Source organism: Aspergillus fumigatus, chromosome 1 (genome assembly GCF_000002655.1).
Source record: "Aspergillus fumigatus Af293 chromosome 1, whole genome shotgun sequence".
Classification (NCBI taxonomy): domain Eukaryota; kingdom Fungi; phylum Ascomycota; class Eurotiomycetes; order Eurotiales; family Aspergillaceae; genus Aspergillus; species Aspergillus fumigatus.
In genome coordinates this window covers 4,028,929-4,053,699 of record NC_007194.1, presented here as the reverse complement: position 1 = coordinate 4,053,699, position 24,771 = coordinate 4,028,929, and the positions used below count along the sequence as shown (strand labels likewise).

Genomic DNA, 24,771 nt, shown 5'->3' with positions numbered 1-24,771 from the left:
ACATGTTCGGAACTTCAAATGACGGGAGAGGTATCTCATTCATGGTATTCGATTGGATTCGTAAGGATTATGTGCTGGTAATCATATAGCAACTGAAGCAGGATACTATGTACCATAAATATGCTTGACAAAGGAAAATGGGGAGACCATGCAAAACCCAGAATGAATGTGATGGTGCCATGCTGCGCTTAAGCATAAGTAAACAAAAAGAGCATTGTTCTTTGCCACGAGTATCGTAAGCCGCGGTTATATACCAGCAGGAGAAGTTCAAACTCAGCTCAGCTCATAGCAACCCAAAAGAAAAGGTACCCTAAAAGAGCAAGAAGCTCTATTTAATTAGCCCGAGAAAACCCCAACCCAAACGCCATCTCATTCAGACATCAGGGTATCAAACGTAGATCGGTCAACAATCGGCAGCAGCTCAAGTATGATGTGCCTCAGACATCAAAGCACTCTGTTCACATCTAGGAGGAACGAGGTTTACCGGCGTAACATCCTGACCGGAGCACTTAGATCTCTTCGTACAGCCTTATCCCCGTCGGTTCTCACTGCCGAGTTCTGAACGCCAGGGATCCTTTGCGCACCCCGGCCGGGTGTGACACCGCCTCCTCCTGAGCGAAGGGTAGCCTCATTAGCGCTGACAGATCTTTTCAATGTACTAGTTTTCCCTCTTCGTGCTCGAATTTGCGCTAGAGCTTGTTCTCTATCGATGGACGTTCCAGGCAGGGGAACAGAATGATGCGCGAGCGCACCATCTGATCCTGTAGGTGCATTGTGATTATCTTCAATACTGTATCGTGGTGAGGGAGAATCCCAAGGGACACTGATACGAGCTGGGGATGGTTGAAGACCTGGAGCGAAAGGTTGGAACGGGTCTTCTTTAACTTGCACCGTGGGGTCAAAGGACGGCTCGTGCCGATTAATATGCCTTTCTTCAAAAGGACTGATGAGCAGCTGCTCCGCTGACAGGTTTTCGTGAGAGATCGATGATTCGAGCCCACTGAAAGCTGTGCCTTGGGGTTGTTTAGGAGGAGATCGAACTGGAGAAGGGACGGATTTGAAAGTTCCCGTCACGGGCGAGAAAGTTATCAAGAGTTCCTCTGGTTGTTCTTGGGGTCTTTCCTGCTCCGTGGGCCCTGATCCCTGCAAGGGGTTGTCAAAACGTGAATGATGCTGGGCTTCAGGGCCACGGATGTCACGACGTTCTTCGATGATGTTTTGAACCTCGTCTTTGGCTACGACATCTTCGCGGGCTGGCGCATGGACTAGATGGGCCTGTTCCTCTTCTTCTGCAAGTCTGCAGGAGCATCGTTTGAATTCGCACTCCATTCTCAGAAACTCAATCATGTCCTCGGCATCAAGTCTCATTTTTCTCTCATGCTTGAGCATTTCTTCGAGGCTATCGATTATTTCTTGCTGGGTGTTTGTGGATAGTGTATTTTGATCACCTTGACGAGGGGTTACATCTGAAAGTCTTAGTCTCTTTGGAGGAGTGTCTTGCGCCGTAGGCTGATCTGTAGATTCCGCAAGTGGTGATTGCGTTGAATCGTCAGCAGGCCGTTTTGGCCTGCGAGGTGCCGGGGTGAGCATGAACGCGAGATCCCCTTCTTCCAGCGATAATCTTCCGATATTTTCGTTGCTCATTTCTTTTGCCCGGGCCTCAAGTCTGTCGGAGCGACGATTGGCTTCAACATTGCGCAAGCGTCCTTTCAGGACTTCCAGCTCTTCAGTCAAGCCAGCAAGTGCGTATGCTCGCTCAAACGCCTCTTGCTTCGCTTGTTCCTTCGCCGCTCGCTCGCAGAGAACTTCCTCCTTCAATCCTCTGGTTTCCGACCGTGCGTGTTTCAGTTCCTCCTGTAATTTAACCAGAGCAGAACCCGCGCGAAAAGCCTCTTTTCTTGCCTTCCTAATTTCTTTCTCAAAAACCGATCGTTCATGCACCTGTCGTTCTTTGGCTGCTTGAAGTTCTTCTAGCAATGATTCAAGTCGCTCGCTTATGCGACGTTCTCGTGACTGTGCCTCCGAAAGCTGAGCGGAGACACTGGCTAGAGCAGATTCTGCCTCTTCGCGTCCGATTAGTGCTCTCTGTAGCGCCGCCGAAGTACCAGTTGATGTTGATGGCTGTGGTGTATTTGCGGGGCTATTTCCACGAGACAGATTGTTCAAGTACGCTACTCTTGCCTGAACGTCGGACATCCCCCTTGTTTTCTTCCGATGCTGTATATCCAGGATTTCCGATTGCCGTGACGGTGAGCTAGGAATGGTCTGCTGTTGATTCATCCGCTCAGGCGAAAGTGGATGAAGTATTTTCGTAGGACTGGACAGAATAGGAGAGTCCATCGCGATTAGTTGTTGATGGGTGTCAGACCAAAGGTGATACGGTCCGTACAGTGCTAATCAGCATGACAATCGCTGAGAGGTTTGCGATTGTAGGGTATTGAGGTGGAGGGGGCGCTTGGGTTGGCACTTGGATCTGATTGTCAGGCCTTTATCGGACTGACGCATCCACAACACACGCCAAACATGTTTGTTCAGTGTTTGCTTCATCGGGTAAGTGTCAGGTGACTGTTGCTCCGGACAACTGAACTATACTATTTTAAGTATGTGGGATTCACGTGTTTGATAAGAAGACACTAAGCTTAATAAGGCATCTAGCTTTAGGTGGTCCGTGCTTCATGAGACGATAACAGTTTGGATCTTTGAGATATGTCCCTGCGGGGTTTCTTCAGGAATCTGTCTTATTCTACCGCATTTGTTCTGCCTTCTTTCTTCGAAGCTGATGGACCATTTGAATTTGGCTTGTATGTGCCAATGTGCGATCGCTCTCGTTTGACCTTGGATGATGCTAGACTCGCCTAAACTCAAGCCAACCCATTTCCTCACGAGCATATCTGGATCACTCATACATCTCTAGACTAAGCGCAAAATGCATGAAATTATTACTCTACAACTGGGGCAACGAGCAAATTACCTTGCTACGCATTTTTGGAATCTTCAGGTTAGCAGAAGCTTTTCTCTCTATCCTTCAACTGTGACCTTCAACTCAAGCCTTGAAGGAATCATACTTCACGTACGGTGAAGCGGAAGAAACTATAATCGATCATGATGTCCATTTTCGACCTGGCATTGGGGCGGATGGGTCGGAAACTTACACTCCGAGGACGCTGATCTATGACTTGAAAGGTGCTTTCGGGTCCCTACGCAAATATAATGCCCTCTATGAGTTGAGCACAGATGCAGATCCGGGGCAAGGTCTATGGTAAGATCACTTCTTTCCGCTCCACTGTTTATTCAGAGACCTCCACAGATATGGCTCACATTGGATTTTCTTTTATTTTTTCTTTTGTTTCAGGGACGGAAAAGAAGTCATACAGCGACAAACGCCAATCATCCCGAGCGAGTATCAAAAATACTTGGAGCAAGGGCTTCCCGCGCCGGCTCTCTCCTCCGATACCGTGCGCTACTGGTCGGACTATAACCGATTGTTCTATCATCCGCGTTCAATAGTGCAGCTCAACGATTACGAGTTGAATTCAAAGATTATGCCTTTCGAAGACTGGAGTGTCGGGGATGATTTGTTTGGAGAACTGGACAAAGAGCATGACCTACTCGACCGAGACTTGAGACCTTTTGCGGAAGAATGCGATCAATTGCGAGCCCTCCAATTATTCACAAGCTCCGATGACGCTTGGGGCGGATTTGCGGCAAAATATGTGGATAGGCTGAGAGATGAATTTGGTAAAAAAGCCGTTTGGGTATGGGCGATCGAAGGTGGAAAGAAGGTTCAAAAAGTGAGCCTCTTCCCTCCCAGATGTCATAACTGAACTCATTCCAATATTTCATACAGCACAACCAACTCAAGCGCGATATGAACAAAGCACGATCTATACACTCCATCTCCCCACAGTCGTCGCTGTACGTGCCTATTCTAGACCCACCGACTCGTCTCCCCATATCAATTAGTCTCGACGCCCAGTCGGAATGGCAAACTTCAGCACTAATCAGTACTGCGATGGAGACGGTGACGCTTCCCACTCGTCTTCGTTCTTATACGGATTTTGAGACATCTCTAGCAGGAGAAGATGGTACCCACAAAATTTTCGAGCTACAATCTGAGATACTGCCTGAGGACATGAGCAACCATACACAACCCGTTCAAAATCCAGAAGATCGGAGAACACAGGCATCGAAAGGGGGTTCCTCGAAGGTTAAGAGAGAGTTTGACTTGGACTTCTCGTATGATGATCCGAACAACGGTGACTCCCATATATTCAATCAAGTTCAAGTTGGCCGTGGATATAGTCCGGAGAAAGAGGTGCCCAAATCCAGGGAGGATCTTGGATTAAAGCGCAAGGAACGCTTTTATAACTCTGAACCGATGCTCGAAAGGTGAGTGAAGCCTCTATGCCATTGATAGAGGTTTTATAATGCTAATCGACGACGATAATGTAGCTTTTACATCCCACTAGCATTCCCTATCTTGGATAGCTCTCCTCGCAACATGTTCTCAGTGAAGCATAAGGAAGCAAAGATCAACGTCCTTGCAGCGCTGACTGCTTCATCGCGAACAGCAACAAAGCTCAAGGCGATGGAAGCGATGGCTGGGCGGGTTATCGGAGTAGATGAACGAGAGAATCTCGTTAATGGCCTGGGAGAGATTCGTGAATCTTATGAGACAGGGTGGATGAGTGATTCAGATTTCGATGACGATTAAGCAGCATAGTTCACCTTTGGAACCATGATTTCGGTGTCCTTGGTTGTGGACAAATACGTGAACATGAATAACGAAACAGGAGAAGTCAGAGTGATCGAATGGCGTAGTTTAACGTAGAAAGGCTGGACCCTACCAGGGTGGTGCTGATCCTCTGGGCAGCGAATGCAAAATTGCTGTATCGAGTATGTTTGCATCACATACATCCAAACGTGTCCTTATCGAGGTCCGCAACAACTAGTTGGGGCTCTTCAACTTTGCAAACCCATTCTTCATGCTTACTGCCAGGTGGCCATTTGTATAGGGTTTGGCTACACTCTTGATGGCTTCCTCTACTACTTAATGACTTGTAATTCTCTCTGCATACCCAAGCCCGATCCGCTCACACGGCACTGACGTATGGTCAATTCCTATAGTTCACAACAAGCTCCACTACCGTGATTCGTGATACCTGAATGTACAGCCCGTTTTACACGGATCCTTCTTTCGACAATTACTAGGGAAGGTCTTTGAGGGACTGTTGTAAACTATCCATTCTTTCCCTATTTGCGTCTGCTCATTTTGAGGTATGCTCCTAGACTCTTCCTCCATGGTGCTCAGCTTTGTCTGACCTCTATTATCGCGACAGCAATACTCCTAAGATGGCTCCTCCTGGATATCGATTGAGAGCGTTATCACTTTCCCCAGTCTTCTCCATCCTCATCCTTCCCTTTCTACTCTTCTTCCTCAGCTTCCCAGCTCCTACCTCCGCTGCTGGATCGGCAGTTCTTGGTGTCGACGTAGGTACCGAGTATATCAAGGCCGCGCTTGTCAAACCCGGCATTCCGCTGGAGATTGTTCTCACCAAAGACTCGAAACGAAAGGAGTCGGCAGCCGTTGCGTTCAAACCTACAAGAGAAAGCAATGCTCCATTCCCTGAGAGATTCTACGGCGGCGATGCGCTGGCCCTGGCGGCCCGTTATCCCGACGATGTTTACGCAAACCTGAAGGCCTTGCTTGGAGTTCAATTCCAGAATGGAGACAATGAGATGGTAAAGACCTATCATAACCGATATCCTGCCTTGAGGTTAGAAGCTGCCCCTGGTGACCGGGACACGGTTGGACTGCGCAGCAACAGGCTGGGCGAGGCTGAAAGAAAAGATGCGTTCCTTGTTGAGGAGCTCTTAGCCATGCAGCTGAAGCAGATCAAGGGCAATGCCGACAGTCTGGCCGGAAAAGGATCCGACGTTAGGGATGTGATCATTACATATCCCTCGTTCTACACCGCTGAAGAAAAGAGAAGCTTAGAGTTGGCAGCGGAATTGGCAGGTTTGAAAGTTGAAGCTCTCATCAGTGATAACCTTGCTGTTGGCTTGAACTACGCCACCAGCCGTACTTTCCCCAGCGTCTCCGAGGGCCAGAAACCCGAGTATCATATTATCTATGACATGGGAGCCGGATCCACCACGGCAAGTGTCATACGCTTCCAAAGTCGTGCAGTGAAGGATGTTGGGAAATTCAACAAGACTGTACAAGAAGTTCAGGTGTTGGGAACCGGCTGGGACAGGACACTTGGAGGAGATTCTCTGAACGATCTGATAGTGCACGACATGGTCGCAAATCTAGCCGAGGATAAGAAATTGAAAGGCCGCGCAACTCCCGCTGAAATCCAGGCGCATGGTAAAACCATGGCAAGGCTTTGGAAGGACGCCGAGAAGGTTCGCCAAGTTTTGAGCGCTAACACCGAGACGGGCGCCAGTTTTGAAAGTCTTTATGAGGAAGATTTGAATTTCAAATATCGTATCACTAGATCCAAATTCGAGGAGCTTGCTGCGGATCACATCGCTCGTATCGGAGGACCTATTGAGCGATCTCTGGCCGCGGCTGGGCTACAGCTCAGTGACATCGACTCTATAATTCTCCACGGTGGCGCTATCCGCACACCATTTGTACAGAAGGAGCTCGAACGCATCACTGGATCTTCTGAAAAGATCAGAACAAGCGTGAACGCTGATGAGGCAGCGGTATTTGGTGCTGCATTCAAGGGCGCTGCTCTGAGCCCCAGTTTCCGCGTCAAAGATATTAGAGCCAGCGATGTCTCGAGTTACGCTGTTCTGCTCAAGTGGGCCTCGGAGACCAAGGAAAGACAGCAGAAGCTCTTTACTCCTACTTCCCAAGTTGGTCCCGAGAAACAGGTTACAATGAAGAATCTGGATGATTTTGAGTTTAGTTTCTATCAACAAATTCCCACCGCCGATGAGGTCGTCGAGTTGCCGGTTGTCCGTGTGCAGACTCAAAATCTAACTGCTTCTGTCTCCCAGCTGAAAGAGAAGTTCGGTTGCTTGCCAGCCAATATCACTACGAAGTTTTCCATGCGTCTCAGTCCCGTTGACGGACTTCCTGAAGTTACGGGTGGATCCGTTAGCTGTGAATTCGAGGTCAAGAAGGGGGGCGTCGTCGAAGATGTGAAGGGTTTCTTCGGGCTTGGGTCCAAGAAGGATGAACAGACACCCCTAGGTGAAGAAGGAGAGCCCACAGAGTCGATTACGCTGGAAGCGGAAGAACCCCAAGTCTCGACAACATCCTCTGCTGCTGAAGCTTCCACAACGTCCACCAAGGAGACCAAGAAGGCTTCACCGCAGATCAAAGTGGAACTAATTCCCGTTAGCTTCACGACGTCGTCCCTTGGAACTCCCGCGCTATCAGATAGTGAAATGACTCGTATTCAGACCCGTCTGTCGGCCTTCGATGCTTCTGATCGGGATCGTATTCTGCGCGAGGAGGCTCTTAATGAATTGGAGTCTTTCATCTACCGAAGCCGCGATCTGGCAGACGACGAGGAATTTGTCAAAGCGCTCCGAGCCGATCAGCTGGCCGAACTCCAGGAGAAAACCGCTTTTGCCAGCGACTGGCTCGATGGCGATGGTGCTGACGCTACAACATCCGAGTTCCGGGCCAAGCTTAAGTCTTTGAAGGATATCGTCAACCCTGCTCTGAGGAGAAAACAGGAGAATGCGAATCGGCCGGCTCGTGTTCAGCTTCTTCAAGACTCGTTGAAAAACTCGAAAACCATTCTGGACATTTTGCAGAAGCAGATTGAACAAGACGAAGAGCTCTACTCCTCGAGTCTTTCTAGTGCAACCTCCACCGAATCCAAGGAGAGCTCAACTTCCACTACTTCAACAGCATCTTCCAGCGAGTCGTCTTCGACGACCGCTGACCCCCTCGACGATTTCGAGAAGGACCCCTACACAACGCCCGCATCCGAGACAACCTCGACCACCTCGACTACCACAACCCCTAAACCCACAGGCCCGAAGTACTCAATCTTCCATCCCTCTGACCTCTCCAGCCTCACCAAGGTCTACGAGTCCACAAATACCTGGCTCGAAACCCAGCTCGCCCTCCAGGAGAAGCTGACAGAGTCCGACGACCCGGCTTTGACAGTCGCAGAGATTGACACCCGTCTCAAGGAACTGGAACGAACGATGAACCGCATCTACGAGAAGATGGGCGCCGCGGCAGCCAAGTCTGGTAAATCGTCCGGGGACCAGTCGAAGGAGAACGGCAAGGGCAATTCCCAGAAGCCCAAGAAGGACAAGGGGAAGAAGGAAAAGGCCGAGAAGGCCAAGGCTCCTCCCAAGGATGAATTGTAAACAAAACATGTATCTGATTAATGATTTGTACTAGACTCTTAAATCCACCTACTTGCAGCAGAACACTAGAATTTTGCCTTCGAGCAATTTAGTCAAGTCACTGTTGCTCAAGACCTCTTTTACAGGACTGCCCTGGCCATTTTTTCACATGAAAGATGAAGGTTAGAATCACTATAACTGGCAACCATGCATGTGAATTGAAGCATAATAACTCGCTGTTATACAGTAAAATTGCCAAAGCGCCTATCCATAAGATACATGCCAGATTCAGCTCGATGGAAAACAGGAAAAGGTTACTGAGAATCTAGGGTATTTGTACATCCGTTGCCTTGTAGAATTACATCAGACAGGCAGAAACCGAAAATATGATGAGAGCAAATGTGTGGGTAAACATATACAGAGAAGCGAAAAGAGACCAGAGAAGAACTTCGACAGCCCCTGCCGCAGACTCCTGACTATACCACTGAAACCAGCTCAGTGTTCAGAAGCATGAAATGTCTCATGCCCCTCCCATTTTAACCTCACAGTCCCCCATTCGAGCAGGCATGTAGTCGGCATCAACCTCTTCCCGCCTACGAAGGAACACTGGCTCTTCGAAGTCATCGACTTGCATAGTCCCCTGTTGAATGGCTTGGCTTTGTAAAGCAACGAAACGGCGCCGTTGGCGTCCCAGGCTCGGACAGAGGATGGTACGGCCGGGTACGGTGTCTGTGGTCACAAACACACTGTGTTCAAAGTCACTGGCGTCTTCATCCGCATAGGGGTCATAGGATCGTTTCTGGCCATTGTTGGCCGAGTAAACGGACTCTTGACTGCTGGGAGGAAGCGAGAACGCATCACCATCGTCAGTGACGATGTCGACGTTGTATCCCCTTGTCTCGGACAGCTCATAGACTGTATTGGAATGAGGTTCCACGGTATAGTCGCATGATTTGGAGAGGCCGCAGAAAGGAGCAAGTTCCCCGCGGACGGTGGGAAACCCTCTACCGGTGGAATGTTCATGCTTTGCGGAGAGAGAGATGGTACTGGTAGGTGTATCGAACATCTTCACACCCTTGGTCTTGTAACCTTCAGCGACTGATTTGCGGACGCGCATGCCGACGGAGAGGAGAGAGGACTGGATTTTGGCGGGGACAATGGGGGTGGGAGAATGGGTAGCGGCAGCGTAGTGGTTATGAGAAAGATGGGGGCTGCAGGCAGCATCCGTTCCATTCGAGTCGGACACAGCTGGAGAGAAGAAAGTTGTAATAGGCGGTTGGAATCGTCTGCGCTTGGAGTCTAAGTTGCTGTTCTGCGCAAGAGACATCTTGCTTGGAATAGGATGGTGATGGATCTGGAGAACGCCGTGCAAAGCAGTGGAGTGGAGAGTTCCTGCAATTTAATGTTGCTCAGTAGAGCTACAGTGACCAATAGAAGTAGGTCGTTTGTCACAGAAATCAGTGAGAGATTTCAAAGAGGTTCAGGGAAGAACAAGGCATGACTGGCACGCAATAATACAAATGAAGCGAGTATGCGGAATGAATTACGCCAGGAAATTGGGAGGCTGGAATCCCCTTTCTATTGGTGGGAAGAACGCGACGCGGTGACGCGCTGTGAATATGTCACGTGTCAATCTGGCTTTGCCATTGATCAATATATCCCAAATAGGACACAGGGTTGGCTACCTAGACTTGCTTGTCCATTGACCCCCAGACTGGAATAGATACTCGGAGCATGGATGGAGATGGTGAAGGTACGAGGCAGGGCTGATATTCAAGAGACGTATCCCGTCTACCGGGAAAAACGAAGAACAAGGACACGGGTATGCCTTACAGAAGAATCAATCTCTTGAATCTTAAAACCCCAGGTCACGAAACGTCCAGTCTGAAAGAAGTAGGTCGAACATTGGTATCTAAACTTTTGGGCCGCTCTGAGTTCTCTCCTCAATGTTATCCTATATATACTAAGATCCGGTGTTTCCTCTCCTACCACCACGCTTTTGCCGTTGCTGGTGAGCACGCAAGATGTTTCGTGTTTCCACAAGACTTCTCTTGTTTTTGCTCTTCGCTTTTCCTAGAGTCATGAAGAGATTCTTTCGGCGCGCCTTCTCCTTGTTGGTAGTACTCTTTCCCTGCGCTTCCTTGCGCTCCTTGCGCCGTGCGGTCACACTCTTGTACTCGGACCGATCCTTGCCTTCCTTAGCATGAGCGATGCGCTCTTCGCGCGTTGCTTTGCCGGCAGACAGAGCTGCCAGCCCTTCGATCTCTGCGGCTGTCAGTGGATCATCCGCATGACGGGAAGGCCCATTCTTCTGATCAGAGCGGAGTCTCTTTGGAAGTAAAGAATTGACGGCCGCCTCGCTGCGCAGCTCTGCGAGTTTAGCCAGGTCGGCTGGCGTGAGAATTCGAGTGGTCGCAAGATTCGTCTTCTTCGTCTCGGGTTTGGCAGTCTCGGACTTGGCCTTGCCCTCTTCCTCATCGCCTTGCTTGGCCTTTTTCGCAGGCGGGGATTCGTCATCATCTGAGTCGCTCAGCTCGATTTCCGCGTCGCTCTCCACGTCAATCCATCCACCGGAATCATCGCTATCCTCGTCCTCTTCAATGTTCCATCGTTCCCAGGCCGCATCGTCTTCTGCCTCATCGTCCTCATCATCTTCCGCATCAGAAGGCAGGCCCTTCTCGATTCTCCGTTTTCGGCGCTCTTCCTCCTTCCACTTCTCCAGAAGCTCAAGACCTTCGATCTCGCCAGTCTGTTGCTCACCGAAGCGGCGCTCCTTCTTCTCTCCAGCTCGCAAGCTCATAGAAGCCTCCTTACCGCGGTCCCGTCTCTTGAGCATATCCGCGCCGACATCTCTGTACAGACTAAGTAATCCTCTGGCAGCCATGACCACGCCCTTGTCTTTACTCTTCCTGTACATAACGAGATCCTGCAACAAGGTTTCGTTCATCGCTAAAGGCTGTCGGGCGCAAATCTCTCGAATGGCATTGAGGCCGGCAGTAGCCACCTCCGACGCTGCTGCTTCTGAGACAAACTCATTTGCGATCTTCTGCACGAGAGGCTCCAGGACATCAGGTGGAACCAAGTCATGTGATGCTTGAGCAAGGGAAGCCAGGAACGATGTCACAGAGGCCTGACGTGGTGTGAGATATTTCTGAAAGTAAGAGTAGAGATGCATGATATGCAGTCTGTGCAACCCGACGAGACGAGAGACAAGTTGTAGAACCAGGAGCTTTTGCTCCAAGTTCAAGTTCGACTTCGTATTCTGAAGGTGTTTCGCGAACAACGCCTCCGCGAATCCTTGGGGATCGTGCAGAAGATGAAGGGCTGAGAAGTTCAGAGGATGCGGTTGGTTCTTCTTGCGTTCTCGCTTCTTGACTATGGCCTTTGCCTTCTCGACTGCGCGGGACTTCTTCCGGGTCTTCTTGTTAATCCCAACCTGATGCTTCACTCGCGCGAGGTCGATGGTCTCCTCATCACTGCTCTCGTCTTCCATCTCCTCTCGTTCCTTGTCGCCGCCCAAGAAGAAACGGACACCACCAACTATCACTTTCTCATTTTCTGACAGACAGGCCTCCTTCATGACTTCAACAGCTTTAGCATCGGTCCAGATCTGCCGTTTCCATAGTTCGCGCGTGAGCTTGATTGCCCACAAGCCTTTGGAAGAGGTGCGGTCGGACGTAACTAAGTTGAACAGGACAGTCTGCATAGTCCGGTTAAGCTTGTGATTCGTTGTTTTGGCGTTCGATGAGCGCAGGTCCATCAGAATCTTTTGGAAGATGAGGGCCCGGAGAGTTTTGCTTGGTGTTGTGATCAGAATAGGGAACAATGTCTGTAGCAGCCTATATATAAAACAGCTGGATTAGCCCAACACCTTCCAGTAAGCACGACATTATGTAAGTTCACTTACGTCGCAGAATCAAGCAACTCCTTCTTTCGAAGCAGCACTAAGCTTCCGACAATTTTTTCACGCAGTTCGGGTTCCAAAACCAGATGGTGCTGGGTAAGGATATCCATGAGCTGCTGCGGAAATTCCTTCGTTATAGTTGGATAGCAATCGGCAACGTGAGCGATAAAATCGATCAATTCTCGCAGCGAAATGATTCCGGTATCAGTGGCAGCCGTTGGCGCTGCCATAAAAATCTCTCGATGGCTCTCATATTGGTAGTGCTGAGCCCGAAAGTCCTCGATATACGACCTGAATACCGCGCTCTCATGTTAACGGCCTATAAAATCCAAAAGAGTACAAAAATATCGGGCGCGATCAACTCACTTGGGATCTCTGCGAATTTTATGCTGTAGATTGGGCCTGGTAAGTCAGACAGAGAGTGTTAATGGCGAGCTTGAAACTTCTTTCACGTTTCGATAGTTGTAAATCGGGACGAAAAATGCAACTTACAGGTCAGCTTCAACCTTTTCCAAGGCCCCCAACTTCCTTTTTACCATGATCTCGAATTATTGCCTGAGAATTCGAGCGTTGCAGGTTAGGGAAGCAGTGGTCGTGGTGGGAATTTGATAAGTCGAAAGCTCCGAAACTTTAGAAAAAAGTTTCGATAAGCGCCCACCCTCCGCACCACAACCTACAGATTCTCCAGCCGTGATTATTTCTGTTCAGGGAAATGACAAGAATTAGATGGAGAAAATCGACTATGGATCTACTTGACAGGCGAAACCACCGATTTCTATAGGTATTAAGTACTCACGTAGTCGGGAAATTTAGACGAGGGATGAGGTTTCTTAAGGAAGAAAAGGAGTAATCAACATTTTATGCCTGGATGTTTTCATAATCGCACTCCAACTACTAAAGAGAGCCGTCCGACTTCATTGATTTTTTTTGGACCTCACTCCCTCCGTGACTGTCTTGAGGTATGTACAGTCGCGCAGATTCATGCAAATCGACTGAATCCTTAATGAAACCCCGTCCACTCCAGTAAACATAAAACCAGGAACAAACGGAGAACACGCCCAATCATTACCCCTTTACCGGTTGCTCTTGGCAACACGCTCGAGCTCGTCCTTCTTCTTGATGGCGTAAGAGTTGGAGCTTCCCTTGGCAGCGTTGATGAGCTCTTCAGCCAGGCACTCGGCAATGCTCTTGATGTTACGGAAAGAGGCCTCACGAGCACCGATGGTCAGGAGAGCGATGGCCTGGTTGACACGGCGGAGAGGAGAAACATCGACGGCCTGACGACGGACGGTACCGGCGGAACCGATACGAGTGCTGTCTTCACGAGGACCGCAGTTGACAATAGCGTCAACAGCGACCTGGAGAGGGTTCTGGTCGGTCATGATGTGGATCTGTGAAAATAAAGACGAAGCATCAGTAATTTGTCCCTGGCAGACGTTGCCTGGCTGAGTTCCAGGTTCTCGCGGAAAATGCACGTACGATCTCGAAAGCGTGGGCGACGATGCGGACAGCCATGAGCTTCTTGCCGTTGTTGCGACCGTTCATCATGAGAGAGTTGGTCAGGCGCTCAATGATGGGGCACTGAGCCTTGCGGAAACGCTTAGCGGCATAACGACCGGCAGTGTGAGGGATGTAGACGGGGTTGCGGATCTGGATGTAGTCGCTATATTTGTAAATCCGAGTCAGCAAATTCGCGTCTGTCAACCCGATCCTGTCCAATGCATCTATTCCTAGTCTTGTGTGCGCGGATATTTCCATTTTTGTACGAGTCGAATGTCTCCCATCGAAATTGGAACCCAACCCGACCAAATAAGTTTTTCCTTTCGCAGCACGTCTGAGTCGCAGGGATTTTGGAATCAAACACCTACGTCAAAGAGATATCCCGGATCTCAACATCCTCGTAGCTCCACTTGTTGAACAGCTTGATGGTGCCCATCTCGGCAAGAGCGTCCTTAGGCAGAGCCTGGAAAGCCCCAGAAGGGTTTTCGACCTCGACTTCCCCGTGATCAGACATTGTGACGCCGTATGCACCTGTTGTCGAGGGAGGGATTCGTGAAGGTGACGGACGGTGTCGTTGGGTGAACCTTCAATGTCGTCGATAGCAGTCGGTCCGCTGAAAAGGTTCGCTCGCAACAAGGAAAATCGAGGTGCGCCTCGCTTAGCACTGTGGGTGGGGTTAGGGCAGGGCCGGCACCAATCATCCCGCCGAGGTCATGTGATGCCAGTTTTGCCGCTCCCGCCGCGTTAATCCATATTAGGACTAGTCGTCTTTATTGCACTACTAAGGTAACCAAGAGCACTATCATGTAATGTCTTTCCAAGCCAGTGCGTGGGGATTTTAGAAGTCCATTTATCTGCACTTCTTGGATGGCCTTATTGCATGACTGGGTTGACTCTTCATCGCCCCTGAGCGAGCGATACAATACTGTGTAACTCTAACGCCCTCCTATTGGTGGTACAATCCTCGTCATTGGGGACTGGACTGTTGACCATCCCTTGTACCCAACATTGAGTATCGGCGTGGCGTAAAATATAGAGACAAATTACTGCAGTTGGTGTCCGTCATTCTGTCTCTATCTTCGACGATATTGATGCGTCGTTCATTCAGATAGTATCCCGTAAGGTACATTCTTCGCGTACCTCCCCTACCTATAGCATTTCAAGGACGGGAACAATCCCCCTCCCATTTGTGGCGGTGCACGTGGGAAAGCCCGACCATTGGTTAGGGTGTTGTGTGCGCTTGGCCCTGGCACCCGCGGCAGGTGACGTTGTGGCTAACCGAAGCGCGGAGAACGAGAACAAGTTGATACAACCTGCCGCAACTGGTCCTCCGTTCTGTTGCATCATCATCAGCGATCTTGCAAGGGGCCCCTCATACGACCTGGTGAAAGATATCCAGTCGGTTACGCCTTGCCCCCCCAAATTGGAACTTGACTGCTTCGTGAAGGAGGTATGAACGACATCCCGCAACTTCTCATATGTGGACCCGAATGAGAGACGTCGTGATCTGTTCTTACCAAGCGCTTCTGTGAACATGGCGGAGGAGAATCCCGAGCTCCAGGTCGCTTTGCGGGAGCTCGATAGAGAACTCGAGGTGTGTGATCAATATTAGTTGTTTCCTCCATCGTGGAAGTTGTTCCAGATCAACTGTACCGCGTCATAATCTGTGGCTAATGCGATAATTGGTGACTAGGAGGGGGATATAACGGAGAAAGGGTGAGCGCCTCTCATCAGATGAATGCTATGATTGTCATATGAGGCGATAAGAACTGCCATTGTCTGTTCATTCGCACCAAGGACTAACTCTCCATAGTTACCAGAAACGGCGCACGCTACTCCTTTCGCAATTTCTCGGTCCAAACAAGCCGCTTGAGATCAATGCGTCTTCAGAAAATCCGTCGTCGCCAATAAGCAGCGCAAACATTGCTCCACCGGCCATTCTGAGTGTTCGGCCCCCTACGGCGGATTCTGCGAGCCAAAATGCATCGTCGCAATCCTTTGCACAGAATAACGTACCTGGTAACGGAAGCTTCGGATACGACCGGCGAGTGAGCATGGGCACACAGGGCTCTATCCAAGATGATAGTGCGTTTCAATACAATAGAGATAGTATGGCATTACAGCCCCCTGAGCGGATGCCCTCCTCTACTTCATACGATTCCCTTTTCCTTCCGAAGCCGCAAGCGCCTCCAATCGCGCAGGAGGACTCCCGAACCGCAACACTTTTGAGCCAGAACTATGCCTTTAACCCTGGTGCTTCCGACCATGTAGATGAATCTGCCGGAGCTTACGACATGACACCCGGCGCGGTCACGCGACAATCCACGATGCTCGATTCCCAGCAAGCATACTTCTCTGACTTTGCGGGCCAGCAGCAGGGTGACTATAGAGACAGCTATGGGGGTGGATTCCATCGCTACTCTCAATCGGACACGTTTTCTCCAACGGCAAATATGGCGCCACCGTTAATTCCTGCCTCTGAATTACCTCACGGGGCGACTATCAACCACCTGCTTCCCCTCGAGCCTCGCGATATACCTTTTGCGGTACACGACCCGCACGACAAGAACACTCTAATGTCCACTTTTGACAACATCCCTGCAGTACTTCGGCATCGCGCTAGAGTTCATCCTAAGCAGCCCGCTTACTGGGTCCTAGACCAGAAAGGCAAGGAAATTGCTTCCATCACCTGGGAGAAACTTGCCAGTCGCGCGGAAAAAGTCGCACAAGTCGTTCGTGACAAGAGTAATTTGTACCGTGGTGACCGCGTGGCTCTGATTTACCGTGATTCAGAGATCATTGAGTTTGCTGTTGCCCTTATGGGATGCTTCATTGCTGGGGTTGTTGCTGTGCCCATTAATAATCTCGAAGACTACCAGAGTCTAAACCTTGTTCTCACCTCCACTCAAGCGCATCTTGCGTTAACAACTGAGAACAATCTCAAGAGTTTCCAGAGGGATATTACGATGCAGAAGCTGAACTGGCCCAGAGGGGTAGAATGGTGGAAGACCAATGAGTTCGGAAGCTACCACCCAAAGAGGAAAGATGATATTCCGGCGCTTGTGGTTCCCGACTTGGCTTACATCGAGTTCACACGTGCTCCTACTGGGGACATGCGCGGTGTAGTCATGAGCCACCGGACAATCATGCATCAAATGGCTTGTCTCAGCGCCATAATCGCGACTGTTCCTGGCTCAGGTAAAAGTGTCCGGCCGCATGGAGAGACCTTAATCAGCTATCTCGATCCAAGGCAAGGTATAGGGATGATTCTTGGCGTCCTTCTTACTGTGTATGGTGGCCATACGACCGTCTGGCTTGAGGATCGAGCCGTCGAGACTCCAGGCTTGTATGCTCATTTGGTCACTAAGTATAGGGCCACACTCATGGCTGCGGATTACCCTGGGCTTAAGATCACAGCGTACAACTACCAGCAAGACCCAATGGCCACGCGTCACTTCAAGAAAAACTCAGAACCTAACTTTGAAAATGTGAAGCTCTGTCTTATTGATACGTTGACTGTCGACGCTGAGTTTCATGAAATTCTGGCTGACAGATGGCTGCGGCCCATGAGAAACCCCAGAGCTCGGGAAATTGTCGCCCCAATGCTATGTTTACCGGAACATGGCGGAATGGTGATCAGTGTTCGGGACTGGTTGGGCGGAGAAGAGCGCTTGGGCTGCCCTCTGACTCATGAGATGGATCCAGCCGAGCGTTCAGAAGCCGCAGACGCCAAAAAGGAGGAAAGGAAGTCTGAAAACAACAGTGGTTTCGGTAGCAGCCTTCTGGGCGGCGGTGTGCGTGCTTCTCCTGCTCCGAAAGAGCAGAACAAGAATGAGCTGGGCGAAGTACTTCTCGATAAAGAGGCTTTGAAGAGCAATGAAGTTGTGGTTTTGGCCATGGGCGAGGACGCTCGGAAGTACGCAGCGACCATGCCAAATGCTGTGCGAGTCGGCTCTTTCGGCTACCCAATTCCTGATGCGACTCTTGCCGTTGTTGACCCGGAGACCAATTTGTTATGCACGCCCAATGTGATTGGTGAGATATGGGTAGACTCGCCATCTCTTTCTGGCGGTTTCTGGGCATTGCCCAAGCACACGGAAGCAATCTTCCATGCACGGCCATATAAATTCGAAGAGGGCAACCCCACCCCTGTACTGGTGGAACCAGAGTTTTTACGGACTGGTCTCCTTGGCTGTGTGATTGAGGGAAAAATCTTTGTACTAGGTCTCTACGAAGACCGCCTCCGACAGAAGGTAGAGTGGGTCGAGCATGGGCAGGAGATTGTTGAACATCGCTACTTCTTCGTCCAACACATGATCGTCAGTATTCTCAAGAACTTGCCCAAGATACACGACTGCACTGCCTTTGATGTGTTTGTTAATGATGAACATCTTCCGATTGTTGTCTTAGAGTCATATGCGGCATCGACAGCACCGACGACATCGGGTGGTCCACCCCGGCAACTGGATTCCGTGCTCCTCGAATCTCTGGCGGAAAGATGTATGGAAGTCTTATATCAAGAGCACCACTTGCGAGTCTACTGTGTGCTTCTCACGGCGCCTAACACACTTCCCCGTGTGACTAAGAACGGACGCCGGGAGATCGGTAATATGCTCTGTCGCAGGGAATTCGACGCCGGAACTCTGCCCTGTGTGCACGTGAAGTTCGGTATCGAACGATCGGTCATGAATTTGCCGGTTGGCGTCGACCCTGTTGGGGGAATATGGTCTCCCTTGGCTTCGGCGACGCGGCAAGAGATGCTTGCCATGCAAGAAAAGCAGTACTCGGGAGTGGACTACCGCGATGTTGTGATGGACGATCGCACCTCCACGCCTTTGAACAACTTCGCAACAATTGTTGACCTTCTCCAATGGCGTGTCTCCCGCCAGGCAGAGGAGCTGGCTTACTGCACAATCGACGGTCGTGGAAAAGAAGGCAAAGGCATCACCTGGAAAAAATTTGACTTGAAGGTCGCCGCTGTAGCGATGTACTTGAAGAACAAGGTCAAAGTTCGACCTGGAGATCATCTTATCCTGATGTACACGCACTCGGAGGATTATGTCTACGCCGTGCATGCCTGCTTCTGTCTCGGTGTTGTTGTCATTCCCATAGCTCCAATCGACCAGAACCGGCTAGCAGAAGACGCCCCTGCATTCCTCCATGTGATCAATGATTTCAAAGTTAAAGCCATCCTCGTCAATAGCGACGTTGACCACGTCATGAGACAAAAAGTGGTTTCCCAGCATATCAAGCAGTCCGCGCAGGTCCTCAGGATTGGTGTGCCTGCTATCTACAATACCAGCAAACCATCGAAGCAGTCTCATGGTTGCCGAGATCTTGGCTTTACTGTCAAAGAAACTTGGTTACAATCAGACCAACCAGCTCTAGTTTGGACATACTGGACACCGGATCAGAGAAGAATCTCTGTACAAATTGGCCACGACACCATCTTGGGTATGTGTAAAGTTCAAAAAGAGACATGCCAAATGACTAGCTCGAGACCTGTCCTAGGCAGCGTTCGCAGCACATTAGGTCTTGGATTTCTTCATACGGTCTTGATGGGCATCTATGTTGGTAAGAGACCGCTCAAATATTCGCTGCAAAGACCTTCCATGTTAACTGGTGATTAGGAGCTCCTACCTATCTTGTATCACCCGTTGATTTTGCGCAAAACCCCATGACATTGTTCGTCGCCCTGTCTCGTTATAAGATTAAGGATACATATGCTACAAGCCAGATGCTGGACTACGCTATGAGCGTCATGCCTGCGAAGGGCTTTCAACTCCAAGAAATGAAGAACCTGATGATTTCCGCAGAGGGTCGGCCACGAACTGACATCTGTAAGTTCCGCGGCTCTTCTCACCCGTCCAACTTGTTCTCAATCTAATACTTTGATAGATCAAAAGGTGCGCCTTCATTTCGCATCCGCGAGTTTGGACCGCACCGCAATCAACATAGTATACTCCCACGTGCTCAACCCTATGGTCGTCACTCGATCATATATGTGCATCGAGCCGATTGAACTGTGGCTTGACCTTCGTTCTCTCCGCCAAGGGCTTGTTTGTCCCGTCGATGCAGACACAGATCCGACGGCGCTGCTTGTCCAGGATTCAGGGATGGTTCCGGTAAACACACAAGTAGCTATTGTGAATCCGGAAACCTGTACCTTGTCACATGTCGGCGAATATGGCGAGATATGGATTCAATCAGACGCCTGCGCCAAGGCGTTTTATGGATCCAGGAATGATTTTGATGCTGAGCGATTCAACGGCCGGATTGTGGATGGAGACCCTAACGTTGCCTATGTGCGCACCGGTGACCTGGGTTTCCTTCACACCGTCACTCGGCCCATCGGTCCATCAGGTCAACCTGTCGAGATGCAGGTGCTCTTTGTCCTGGGCGGAATTGGTGAAACATTCGAGGTCAATGGATTAAATCATTTCCCCATGGACATCGAGAACTCTGTGGAGAAGTGTCATCGCAACGTTGTGCCTGGAGGATGGTAAGCGATCAAACGTCTTCGCCATACTATTGAACTGGTCTTGTGTTAACCCTTGCAATTTAGTTGTGTCTTCCAGGCCGGTGGTTTGATAGTGGTTGTCGTCGAAGTGACAAGAAAAGCATACCTGGCATCCCTTGTCCCCGTGATCGTAGACGCCATCCTAGGTGAGCATCAAGTCATAGCTGACATAGTGGCGTTCGTGTCTCACGGAGACTTCCCTCGGTCTCGTTTGGGCGAGAAGCAGAGAGGAAAGGTGTTGGCATCATGGGTAACCCGCAGATTGCGCACGATCGCGCAGTTCAGTATTCGTGATATGGAGGGATCAATGAACCTCTTTGCAGAAGCTCCTCACCATCGTTCTAGTAGAGGCTCGAAACCCGGTAGCGTCATGGGCAACAGCCTGCGTCGGTCCACTCTCGTACCGGAAGCTGATTCAGCTACTGTTCCTCGTTCTCCAGCTCCAGTGCTTGTGGAGCAGCCGCAAGAATCAATGGTGCCCCAATACCATGACGTACATGAAGGAGCCGGAGGTGAGATGCTTGCGCCACCTCTTCCAGACGTGCAGCTGTCTCTTCCTCAGATAGAGGATCCTGTCCCACCAATGCGGTCTTCGAATAATGAAAGTCACTCGGCAGGCATTGCTCAACCTGACCTTGGTTTCAACTTCGGCGATTTCGCCAATGCGACAGGCTCTACTCCCATGGATGAACACACTGGTGCGGGGGCTGTCGGTGAAACTCTACCCTACCGCGATGTCCGTGGACAAGGCTCTATTCCCACCCATCAGCCGCCGAGAACCAGCAGCCTTCCAATTGGCACCGCCCCAGCATCCGGTCGACCCGACTCGTCGGACCGGTTATCAGAAGACAAAATGGGAGATTGGCCGCAGGAAGCTCTCATGTATCAATCGGCGCTTGGGGGTGATGATCCATACGGTCATAATGCCGTCAATTGGACTCCGGGCGATGCTACGAGGAATTACCGTGACTGAAAGCAGAAACAGATACTGAAATTGTCGGCAGGTTTTTGCACGCCGATCGGTGATTATCTCTACTGCACAGCGGATTCCGTGATATCATTCCCCGACCTGTCACCTCTGCCATTTTGTTTCTAGGCTGATCTATCGTCCTACATCTTGCATGCCACCTGCCTTGCATTTTCTTGACTCTGACCATCACCTTTGCGGGTTGACCGTTTCTGATCTTCTGCATAAGAGGAAGCATTCAATACTCTACATTTTTGCCTAACCCAACTTTCATGATGAACGATTATATCATGTTTTGTACATACATACCCATCTATATGCGCGCCTTATCCAAAATATTGTTGCTCGCTTGCCCGTGCACGGATCCTTGTTAGGTATAGACCACGCTTGGCTCGCATTGCTTGTATCTGTCTACATTTGACATAAAATGCCGCATTGTATATAGTCCATATAGTCTTTTAGCCGAGGTACATCGCTTTTACGTAAAATAATGCTGCATGAAGAGTTGCTGTGCTTATTGATTTACCAACACGAAGGCTGAGACTTGCGGTACCTTGATATACAGAGTGCATTCTCACAGTATCATAAAACTGGTTCACCAACACCAAAATCGAACCAGAGAGATTATGTTCAATCTGCACAATTGAACTAAGCTTCAAATGAATAGTTTTGCTTTTATTATCCTTTAGTATTTTTTTTCCCCTTCGCTACTCGCCACCTTTTTTAGAATGTGGAACCCATATATCGAAACGGGGAAAAAGGCTCGAAGATACATAAAACACACAGGCGATTACTGGCTGTTCGCCTGGGCGGTCAGCGCGTCCAGATCAACTTTTGGCTTGGCACTGTCGTTGGTTGTGAGCTTCGAGGCTGTGATGGCGGCGGCATTGGAGCTGCCGAGCTGCTCGAGGGCTTGCAGATCTTCGTCTGTGAGCGTGTTGGAGCGTTGAGGGCGGAATGGAGCGGGGGAGCCGGCACGGCTTGTCAGGAACTGTACGAGCAATCTATTAGAGATGATGGAAATCTTAAGGGGAGGAAAAGTGTAATAAGAAACGTACCGAGGACGCAGCGCTGAGGAGGGCGATCAAACTGGCTTGTACCACGTCCTGGTGAATACCAACACCCCAGACTTGTTCTTTGCTGCCGGCTGCAGTGCACTGGAGATACGTGGCGGCTTTCACATCTCGACCGAGACCGATCGAGTGTTCCTTGTAATCGATGACATCGAGATCGATACCTAGAGTCGACAGAGCATTCGCCAGAGATGAGATGGCACCGGGGCCAACGCCAGTGATAGCGTGTTGAATGTTGTCGATTTCGATGATACCGGTGAAGCGACGCTTGAGATTCTTGGTGTTGAGGGCCTTGCCCGGCTCCGGGGGCGCCGGTGACTGTGACCGGTCGGTTGTAATGTTGTAGTCGACCAAGTTGAAGCGAGGGTTCGACTTGAGGTGGTACGCCTCCTCGAAGAGCTCGACGATTTCCTTGGGCCGCAGCTCCCGGTTCACGGCTTCGGTCTTCTTCTGAACGATCTTGCTGAACTCGACCTGCAGAGCGCGCGGGAGATCCAGCTCCAGACTGCGCAGGATGACCCAGGCGGCACCACCCTTGCCGCTCTGGGAGTTGACACGGATGACAGCCTCGTAGTTCCGCCCAATGTCCTGAGGATCCAGAGGGAGGTATGGGATGACCCATTCGTCGTCGTCGGTGGCGTTGGCACTTTCGCGCAGCTTGAATCCCTTCTTGATAGCGTCTTGGTGACTGCCGCTGAACGCGCAGACAACCAGCTGACCACCGTAGGGCCATCTTTCATTCACAGGAATCTTGTTGCTCTCTTCCACCACCTTGATAACCGAGTTGATATCCGAGAAGTCAACTTGAGGGCTGACACCCTGTGTGTAAAGATTGAGGGCAAGAGTGACCAGATCGACATTACCAGTTCTCTCACCATTTCCGAAAAGAGTTCCTTCGACACGCTGAGCACCAGCCATCTGAGCCAGCTCGGCGGCGGCAACAGCACAGCCACGGTCGTTGTGGGGATGGACAGAGACGACAAACTTCTCTCTCTCCGTCATGTTCCGGCAGAAATACTCAACCTGGTCTGCAAATACGTTTGGCGTTGTCATCTCCACTGTTGCTGGCAGATTGAATATTATGGGGCTTTCTTCGGTAGGGCCCCAAGCAGCCTTGACGGCCTCGCAAATCTGGACTGCGAACTCAGGCTCGGTGTCGGAGAAGGTTTCGGGAGAAAACTCGAACTGCCACTGGGTACCAGCCATCTCTGGATCGTCCTTGGTTATCGAGCGGGCGTACTTGGTGCATCTTACGGCAATCTCAAGACTCTGTTCGCGGGTGGTTCCGAAAACTATTCGGCGGAAACACGGGCTGGTAGCCAGGTAGATGTGGAGGATAGCCTTCTTTGCGCCTTTGAGGGAATCGACAGTGCGACGGATGAGTTCTTCTCTGCAAGGTGACAGGACCTGGAGCCAGACATCGTCGGGAACGACACCAGGTGTCTCTACCAGACGTCGAGTGAAGTCGAAGTCCGTTTGCGATGCCGAGGGGAATGATACTTCGATTTCCTTGTAACCGATGTCGACGAGCATCTTAAAGAACCGGAACTTCTGATCACCATCCTATGTACATCTCTATACGTCAGAGGCGTCCAAAAAAAATGAACGAGGTCCTCACCATCGGATCAGGCAGACTCTGGTTGCCATCTCTCAGATCAGTAGCCAGCCAGCGAGGCGGCTTGTCGATAACCTTATCGGGCCATTGACGGTTAGGGAGATGCAGAGGCTTGAAGGGCTTGTATTTTTTTGAGGGATCTTTAAGCCTATCAAATCAAGTCAATAAAAGAAGCTCAAATTACGAATCATCAGGTGAGGAGTTGAAGTAGACAACAGAGATCTAGGTGCAGATGACATACATAGGCATGATGTCGGTATCGTGCGGTGTCCGCAGTTGAGGGGGGGGGAAAGGTAGAGAAAGTCACTTGAGGAAATTGTGTCCAGGAGGAGGAAAGGGTGAACCAGACAATTGGTTAGTGAAATGTGCCAGAAGGACACTGAACGAAAGATTTATGATCAGTGAACAATATTTAAGTAGAGGGTGAGTGGACGAGAAGAGTTCGAGGACCTGTGAGTCAGTATATCTCCATCGTTCAACAATAATAGGTCATGACGCTCTCTCGCCGCTTTTCACATATTTTTTCGACAATCCGCCGACAGCGGACGCGGGGATTCCTAACTGGTGGCTTTGATTGGTCAAGACTCGAGTGTGCCTTGAAAAGTGGATAGTCGAGGTATATCAGTCCAGAGGCCATGACATTGGCATATTAAATGTTGCAGATGTGTTTGGGGAAGTGTTGAGAGCCCAAGATTCTGAATTCCTGACGCGGACTGAATGCTTTGATTCTCTTCCAGCCGTTCTATCTTTTCTGATGCTTATTGGTGCAGTAAGCTGGAAAGATGTTATACTCAATGCGGGGGCCGACGATCGGAGACAATTGCATGGGCCTCAGGCCAAAAGGCCACATTCCACCGTGGTTAACCG

The 24,771-nt window shown here is 50.3% G+C and overlaps 8 protein-coding genes across 8 annotated transcripts; 3 read left to right on the top strand and 5 right to left on the bottom strand.

Moving 5' to 3' along the window:
* Positions 1 to 480: 480 nt before the first annotated feature.
* Positions 481 to 2,340, bottom strand: AFUA_1G15080 (uncharacterized protein; the record flags this gene model as incomplete). Its single annotated transcript, XM_747784.1, has 1 exon — positions 481 to 2,340. The coding sequence occupies one exon, from the start codon at positions 2,338 to 2,340 to the stop codon at positions 481 to 483; it is 1,860 nt and encodes a 619-aa protein (XP_752877.1).
* A 357-nt stretch (positions 2,341 to 2,697) lies between these two features.
* dml1 (misato family protein) lies at positions 2,698 to 4,852 on the top strand. Its single transcript, XM_747783.2, has 5 exons — positions 2,698 to 2,998; positions 3,057 to 3,259; positions 3,353 to 3,791; positions 3,848 to 4,389; positions 4,453 to 4,852. Exons 1-5 carry the CDS (start codon positions 2,927 to 2,929, stop codon positions 4,712 to 4,714), a joined length of 1,518 nt encoding a protein of 505 aa, XP_752876.1. The 5' UTR covers positions 2,698 to 2,926; the 3' UTR covers positions 4,715 to 4,852.
* Positions 4,853 to 4,963: 111 nt separating this feature from the next.
* lhs1 (Hsp70 family protein) lies at positions 4,964 to 8,346 on the top strand (the record flags this gene model as incomplete). Its single annotated transcript, XM_747781.2, has 3 exons — positions 4,964 to 5,060; positions 5,128 to 5,277; positions 5,340 to 8,346. The coding sequence occupies exon 3, from the start codon at positions 5,353 to 5,355 to the stop codon at positions 8,344 to 8,346; it is 2,994 nt and encodes a 997-aa protein (XP_752874.1). The 5' UTR covers positions 4,964 to 5,060; positions 5,128 to 5,277; positions 5,340 to 5,352.
* Positions 8,347 to 8,630: 284 nt separating this feature from the next.
* On the bottom strand, positions 8,631 to 9,892 carry AFUA_1G15040 (uncharacterized protein). Its single transcript, XM_747780.2, has one exon. It carries the CDS (start codon positions 9,650 to 9,652, stop codon positions 8,846 to 8,848), a length of 807 nt encoding a protein of 268 aa, XP_752873.1. The 5' UTR covers positions 9,653 to 9,892; the 3' UTR covers positions 8,631 to 8,845.
* A 122-nt stretch (positions 9,893 to 10,014) lies between these two features.
* Positions 10,015 to 12,845, bottom strand: AFUA_1G15030 (SDA1 family protein). Its single transcript, XM_747779.2, has 4 exons — positions 12,722 to 12,845; positions 12,596 to 12,631; positions 12,233 to 12,520; positions 10,015 to 12,164 (listed from the first exon to the last, which is right to left on the bottom strand). Exons 1-4 carry the CDS (start codon positions 12,766 to 12,768, stop codon positions 10,289 to 10,291), a joined length of 2,247 nt encoding a protein of 748 aa, XP_752872.2. The 5' UTR covers positions 12,769 to 12,845; the 3' UTR covers positions 10,015 to 10,288.
* Positions 12,846 to 12,977: 132 nt separating this feature from the next.
* On the bottom strand, positions 12,978 to 14,527 carry AFUA_1G15020 (40S ribosomal protein uS7). The gene is made up of 3 exons (XM_077803974.1): positions 14,098 to 14,527; positions 13,709 to 13,892; positions 12,978 to 13,620 (listed from the first exon to the last, which is right to left on the bottom strand). Exons 1-3 carry the CDS (start codon positions 14,241 to 14,243, stop codon positions 13,303 to 13,305), a joined length of 648 nt encoding a protein of 215 aa, XP_077660143.1. The 5' UTR covers positions 14,244 to 14,527; the 3' UTR covers positions 12,978 to 13,302.
* Positions 14,528 to 14,922: 395 nt separating this feature from the next.
* On the top strand, positions 14,923 to 21,761 carry AFUA_1G15010 (putative AMP binding domain protein). The gene is made up of 6 exons (XM_747777.2): positions 14,923 to 15,323; positions 15,423 to 15,445; positions 15,543 to 19,303; positions 19,360 to 19,569; positions 19,628 to 20,231; positions 20,295 to 21,761. Exons 1-6 carry the CDS (start codon positions 15,264 to 15,266, stop codon positions 21,220 to 21,222), a joined length of 5,586 nt encoding a protein of 1,861 aa, XP_752870.1. The 5' UTR covers positions 14,923 to 15,263; the 3' UTR covers positions 21,223 to 21,761.
* A 245-nt stretch (positions 21,762 to 22,006) lies between these two features.
* On the bottom strand, positions 22,007 to 24,610 carry AFUA_1G15000 (2-isopropylmalate synthase; the record flags this gene model as incomplete). The annotated part of the gene is made up of 4 exons (XM_747776.2): positions 24,146 to 24,610; positions 23,908 to 24,052; positions 22,275 to 23,852; positions 22,007 to 22,207 (listed from the first exon to the last, which is right to left on the bottom strand). Exons 1-4 carry the CDS (start codon positions 24,151 to 24,153, stop codon positions 22,007 to 22,009), a joined length of 1,932 nt encoding a protein of 643 aa, XP_752869.1. The 5' UTR covers positions 24,154 to 24,610.
* Between the last annotated feature and the right edge of the window lie 161 nt (positions 24,611 to 24,771).